The following is a 6,735-nucleotide window of genomic DNA, read 5'->3' as shown; positions in this document are numbered from 1 at the left end:
ATAGAACTCCATTGTTGTTTGGGTCAGCGTATCACTTGCCTTCTCATGGTCAGAGTTGCAACTGGAGTGGATTCACTCACCACCGATCATATCTAACCTTAAATAAACCCAATTCAATTTGAATTTAAGTTACTCCTACTACGCTAGGCTTAGAAAATTACTCCACTATGGATTACATATGGACTACTATGTACCTACTCTAAAGAAGCTTAAGTGACCCAAAATTAATCTAACATTTTTTTTTCTAAGCCTCCTTGACTTTAAAAAAAAAATTAAAAATCATTTTAATAATTTTGTACAGGTAATCATCCATGTTGTTGATGATGATGTTATATATGTGTGGTTAATCAAACTGGTTATTGATAATGTTTGATCTATTTGGGATATAACCGATTAATGTTTGAGGAAGAGGCTTGAAAAAATAGAAGATTCTCTGACAAACATGCTATCGAACACGATTGGCGAACAGGGCGTCAGATTGGAACACTTTTGGTTGAAGAGGTCGACTTCGAAGCTATCAGTGGCGAGCTATGCCATGGACCTAGGCGCCCATTGGGAGAGAGAAGGTGGCAATGAAGGCCTTGAGGAAGGCTAAGAAAGTGAAAGAAAAGGGCAGATGCGAATGGGCAATGACGAAGGAGGCAGAGTAGGAAAGAGAAGAAGAAAAGAGAGAAATTTTTTTAAAAAATTAAGATATATACTCGAGCGACTGCAACTCATCCTACAACCGTTTCGGTTGTAAGTTCACTAACCATAAAATAATCTTAAGCTACAGCCGAGCGATCAACTCAACTTACCATATAATTTGAGCTGTAGCTATCCAATTTGAGTCATAGAATGCTTAGCATTTAGACCCTCTAAGAGATCTCAATAATGAAAAAATGGAGCACAATATGGTTGAAGAACTTTGCAAGCAAAACATACATTCAAGTACAATTTTAATTTGATAAAGACCGTAAAAAATGTCTTTTGTGTCCATATCTCCATCAATAGTTCGAACTAGGATCACTGAGCACCAAAATAATTCTTCTGATGAAATCCAAATAAGATTTGGCTTAGATAAGAAAACATAAATTTCATAATTTCTGTTTTGATGTATCAGTTTTCGAATATTTATAGATATTTTTTTTTAATTAAAGAATCAGATGTATATAATATTTGATGAACATTTTCTTTTTTCAAGTCAATTTTAGGTGCCTCGAACTTACATCTGTATTTGTCCTTAGATTTCCAACACAAAATGTGCTTTTTCATCATCAATAATATATGAGAAAAACAAAAATAAAAGGAGAAAATTACAGGTCAAAAGAAAATTGCACCAGCATATCAACATTTTAATCATCTCTCTCTAAATAAGTATAAACTAAAAAAATCAGAAGAAAAACTAGAGAAAAAGATAATTTAGCATGACCAAATGTTGATACTTTTCCATCTACATTCAATACAAAGCACCATAAAGCAGAGAACTAAAATTTCTCTTCAGAATAAAACTAAGCAATGAAATAAAATATAATGAAATAGAAAACTCCTCTGCCTTATTTATTTTCCCTTTACATCCCCCCCTCTCCCTCTCTAGAACACAAACCCAACCTTTATCATGTTGATTACAGGATGTAAACGGATTTAGTTTAACTTTTATACCGAACTTTCATCACATCAATAGCTGGATTTTCAATAAAATCAGTCCAGTTTAACTATTTTTTTCATTGAAAAGATCCTGTTATTTGATAAGATTGAAAGTATAGATGTCCATGGCTTCATGGAGTCTGATGACACCACACACATGGTTTTTGAAAATTCAAATGCACAAAATATGGTAAGCTCCAATATTCTCCATTTTTTTCCCCATCACAAGCATTCATTCATGTTATAACCGCAAGGCTGGATCAATATTTTTGTAGTAGGGAATATACGAACTAATGTAGCATTTTTGCAACCTAATGACCCGAAAAGAGATTTATGAAATGACAAGATGTTGGCAATCAAAGTGACTAAATTCAGATGCTAAAGTGGTGAGTCAGATGACTGCTCTTCTCCACCACAACCCATGCCAACATTGTAAAATTCATGGGGTTGAGAGGACTCAAGCCTCCATGGGCAAAGGGTTGTGTATGGCACCAAATGTACCTTAAAATAGTAAAATTCAAGCGTAAAACATGACCGTTAGTGCATATGCTGCAGGCTAATCTCGTTTGGCATGTATTATCCAACAAGAATCTTGTGGACAAATGATCTGCCAAATAAACATTCCTGTGAACAAAGAGAATGAGATGCAGATCAATACATGAACCATTCGATAGCACTGGTGCGGTGGAAAGAATTCGTTCTGCGAATCCTCCATCAGCATTGCAGTAAAAAACTTAGCATGATGCCGACCAGGAAGTTGGCAGCATTGCTCACCTCTAATGATGCACAGCTACAAACATTCCTTTCTCGCCAATGCACCATCCTGAGCGCCGCTATAATATCTAATATTTCTCCTTTCCTTCCGAGTAAATATTCGAGCCAACATATGACTTCTTTGATGATAGATAGAAAATGACAAAGATCGACAAAGATAGATCAGTAAAGCAAACAGCATATAGATGGATTAAGGTTGTTCCAGTAATATCATGTACCTATGACAATACGAACTTGTCCCATAAACCCTTGAAAATTTTTACTGCAGCTCCAATTGTCAACACCCAAAAGACAGCAACAAGGCCAACCAGGAATGAGGTAAATAGGAACCCACCATTGTGGCTCTCTCTCTGCCTCCCAGAAGCCAAAGTGCCTCCACCTGTGGTTCCATTTGGTTCTTGGGCTCCATTCTGCCCTGCTCTGAAGCTTGAAACGCGTCGAAGTGCTCTACTTATCAAAGCATTCTCTGAGGCTATTGCAGGACTGCTTGGTACAGACTCTAACAAAGCAGAGAGTGCCGAACCGAACCATGAGTCTGAGGCACTTCTAACAGGACTAATCTGCCCCTGGGTGTTATCCCCAGGATTCGATGGAGTACTAGCATATACAGCACCTACATCATTCAAATAGCACAAATAAATGAGAGAACGATAGCTAGAGTAACAGCATCCTGACCTTTCAGGAATCAGGAAGAAGCGTGCATGCATAAACTGATTAAGCACCTGATGCTGGTGGTGCAACAATAACATCATTTGACTCGGCAGCAGTCGCCGCACTGAAATCCTGCTCATATGTCCAGAGCTCACTGGTGATATCAGATTCTCGGGTTTCATAGGAATATGGATTCTGGACTGCTCCATCAAGAGCATCGAAATCTTCAGCTAAAAACATGGGTGCATCAAAATAATCATAAGAATTATATAATCCACCAGCATCTTGAATGATGTCCGTGTTGATGACATCATCTACTCTCCACTCTACAGACTCTGGGTCGTTGAAATCTTTGATCTCCAAGAACTCTTCATCAACTCTGAATTGGTCCTGCTCAGAACAAATGGAAATGGATGTTATCGCAGGATCCTTGGCAGGCTGCATGCAAGCTGGATCTGGCTTGTCAATCTCAGATTGTTGCTCCTCGCCGCTCAGCTCACAACAGTTGAGATTTCGTTCACCAAAATTAGCATCTACAAGACATGGCACTGCAGTATGGCTTCCAACTTCTGCTTCAGCATTAATCTGCATCAATAATTACAAATTCAATGGAATCAGACAACCATATCAACAACAATGGACAGGAGTCCAACATCTTATGGAAGCAAACTTTATTCAGTTAAAACAAGTGAATTGGGTCTGTGGATCTGTCATTTTTCTAACAAAAATGCCATTAATTTTCTAAATAAAACATTATACCAAAAGGAAAGGGGCTAATGGATGTTGCAAATACTGTAGTTATGAGGGGGAAAAATCCACTTACTTAACTACATCTTCCATGCTTATCTTTCACTGCTGTCATCCATTTCCAACTCTAAAGCAAGCTGGATTCACCCAATCCTATTTTGTCTCGCATTTCCTTTTCCCAGTAAGATATATGGCCTCCTTCCCCTCTAATCCCTTCCTTACCAATCAGCCCGATCTTAGAGGAATTCATAGTTATTCTTTTCTTTTAGCGATATCTTTTATATTCATTGCTACTTCTATATTTAAAATTTGTTTGCAAATGCAATAAAGACTACTCGTGTGCATGTGTTGTGAATTTCTCACTAAATATATAAACTGATAAAATGCTGGGCAGAATGGCTAATGGATAGCATGACGTTTCCATGTCTATTAATTTCTCAGATGAATTTGGGGATCATACAATCATGGTTCATGTGGAAATCCGGATATTAATACAAAAGGCATTTCCCAAGCAAACAGTTGAATCTGGACAATATCATAGTTAAGAGGGACCAGCATACCTCTGAAACATATGCAGAACATTTGGAAGGTTGCAGTTCATTAGACAATTGTAGCGAAAAGTCCTCAAGAAAGTCCATTGGAAGTCTACTCCCCTCATCACCCGGCATGCCGGCAGAGCTTACACTATAAGGATGTTCAGATGCTGTGTCTTCCTTGCTGTTCTGGTTTCTGGAGCTATTATTTTCGCCATCATCTTCCCACTCCTCTTCTCTGAAAGGCGCACCATACTGTTCCCCATTCTTCGGACCAGGTCCACTCTTCCTAAAGACCTTATAAAGAGCATAACAATCCTGCAAAGGTGGAGATCAATAGATGAGAAACTGGCAAAACCTTTATGGAAGATTTAAGTTAAATGGACAGTAAATATATTTAGACTGATGTTGCATTAGCAGTGACTTGCCTGCACGCTGTTGCAGCTCATGAGCAGCTGCTCATCCAAGGTATACTCGTGCATGACCCAATCGGTGCGCTCTCCTCTAGGAGCACGGCCATGGTAGTAAACAAGGGTTTTCTTGTTACCCACAGCCTTTGACTTCTGAGAGATGGCCCGGTCCTTTCCTGTAGTCTTCCAGTAGCCATATTTGGTAGCTCGATTTGATCTCGATCCATTAGGGTACTTCCTGTCTCTTGGACTGAAGAAGTACCACTGCTTGTCACCACTCTTGAACACTGATTTCTCTGCACATATCAACAAGTCATATTTCAGAATCAAGTTAGCCATCAAGGATAAACTCTCATCCTGCAAATAATGTCCTAGATTAAGAAAGAGCTAACTCAGCAAGCTTCAGTGATCAGGAAAGAATTCACTATTTCATGGTAAAGGATTACAATTCAGGTGCTTGGCAAGACCAGCAAAGAATAACTGAGAGATAAGAGAGAAGAGAAAGAGTGCGCACCACTAGCCGTTGTAGAATTATCAAAATAAAATGCGGCAATGGACTGAATTATCTGAATGACGTAAAAGAAAAAAAAAGGGGGCAGGGAAAAGTAATATTGATACAGATGCTTCTACTTCTGCAAGAAAAGAATCATATCTATATCTCAGAATCGTAACATGGAGAAACAGAATTAGGTTCTGATAATGAAGAGGTCTTTAACAACTGCATCTACGAGAATTACTGATTCCGGGTAAAGAATAGTAGTTCAAATTGTCAGCAACACGAGCTAATGAATACGATAAAATCAAACTAAAGAAGTTGCCCTTATATCCATATCAGAATGACCGAATTAACTGAAATAGGTATAGGTACTGAACAAATCATAAACAACGGTAGGTGCAAAAGGAAGCAGACTCGGCAAGCTTGCGTCATGAATTAAGGGCAAAGAAGTCTGGTTCAGATGCTCGGCAATAAAGAAAGAAGCAAAAGTAGCCAAGAACAATGAGAAGCGGATGAAGAAGAAGCAAAATTTAAAACGCAAGAATCATGTTTAATACATGAGAATTAGAAGCATATGACCAAATTATCGACAAAGGCACCAGATGGAATTGTGCAAACCAAAGGGAATAGAAGCATACGACCGAGAATTAGAAATCCTATCCTCTCCGATCCACTTTCCCTTCTCCCTTGATAACGAAAGGAAATAGATACAGAACAAGGAAAGGGGAGAAAGGAATCATCATGGACATCCAGTTATCCCCTGGAAGGAGTAACGTCCACCAAAAATTAGAATTCGAGATCGAATAAGAAATAAATAATGGAAGAAGAGCAAGAGAGAAGAACAAGATGGGGTTTGAGTACCAGGGAGCTCCCAAGGCTCGCACTTGTAGACGTCGACGTCGCCGATCATGGGGAGGCGGAAGCGGCGGCGGGAGACCTTGCGCTTGAGGTAGTAGAGCACCAGCTCCTCGTCCGTCGGGTGGAAGCGGAACCCCGGCGGCCACCACTTGGGGTCCCCCAGCGCCGCCCCCGCAGCGCCCTCGTCTTCCACGCCGTCGCCGCCCCCACTCCTCCCCCTCGGCGCTCGGCACTCCGGCGCCGCTCCCATCGTTGGTCGACAGTTGAATTCAAAAGTATACGAGATAAGAAATCGAGATAGCGGATCTATAAGAAGAAAAGAGAAAGCAGCTCTCTCTCTCTCCTCCCTCTCTGGTTTGAAGGCATTAACGAGGAAAAAGAGGAAGAAATTGGCCCTGGAAATCTCCGGTCAATGGAGTCACTCTCCATCCACAGACAAAGTCAACATCAGCAGTATATAGTATATAGTAGGGAATTAACCAGCGTTAAGTAAGGTATGGTCTTCTCTACCATTCCACGCTTCTATCCCACCAACAGAAGCAGACCTGTTAAAAACTCCGGCTATTTTATTTATTCCAAAAAGTTGAGAAATAGATATGTATGAAATAAAAAAATTCTACCATCTAAGCAAAGTAAAGAA

The 6,735-nt window shown here is 39.7% G+C and overlaps 1 protein-coding gene across 3 annotated transcripts; it reads right to left on the bottom strand.

The window, feature by feature from the left end:
* Positions 1-1,943: 1,943 nt before the first annotated feature.
* Positions 1,944-6,491, bottom strand: LOC103711919 (NAC domain-containing protein 17-like). 3 transcript variants are annotated; one of them, XR_604861.4, is made up of 7 exons: positions 6,099-6,491; positions 4,760-5,037; positions 4,359-4,649; positions 3,123-3,636; positions 2,619-3,013; positions 2,401-2,519; positions 1,944-2,250 (listed from the first exon to the last, which is right to left on the bottom strand). XR_604861.4 is itself a non-coding variant. In XM_008798238.4 (6 exons), the coding sequence occupies exons 1-5, from the start codon at positions 6,343-6,345 to the stop codon at positions 2,619-2,621; spliced, it is 1,725 nt and encodes a 574-aa protein (XP_008796460.2). In that variant the 5' UTR covers positions 6,346-6,491; the 3' UTR covers positions 1,944-2,516. The 3 variants fall into 3 exon arrangements, 1 of the variants encoding a protein (XP_008796460.2); XR_604862.4 differs by having other exon boundaries at positions 2,401-2,516; XM_008798238.4 differs by having other exon boundaries at positions 1,944-2,516.
* Positions 6,492-6,735: the final 244 nt, after the last annotated feature.

Source organism: Phoenix dactylifera, chromosome 11 (genome assembly GCF_009389715.1).
Source record: "Phoenix dactylifera cultivar Barhee BC4 chromosome 11, palm_55x_up_171113_PBpolish2nd_filt_p, whole genome shotgun sequence".
NCBI classification, from domain to species: Eukaryota; Viridiplantae; Streptophyta; class Magnoliopsida; order Arecales; family Arecaceae; genus Phoenix; species Phoenix dactylifera.
This window is presented reverse-complemented; position numbering and strand designations above follow the sequence as displayed.

Excerpts from the sequence above, each read along its gene's own strand:
- LOC103711919 (XM_008798238.4), bottom strand. The coding sequence starts at position 6,345 with ATGGGAGCGGCGCCGGAGTGCCGAGCGCCGAGGGGGAGGAGTGGGGGC. Across the intron at positions 5,038-6,098 it reads CGAGCCTTGGGAGCTCCCTG|AGAAATCAGTGTTCAAGAGT; the intron begins GTACTCAAACCC and ends TGATATGTGCAG. Across the intron at positions 3,014-3,122 it reads TGTTGCACCACCAGCATCAG|GTGCTGTATATGCTAGTACT; the intron begins GTGCTTAATCAG and ends TGAATGATGTAG.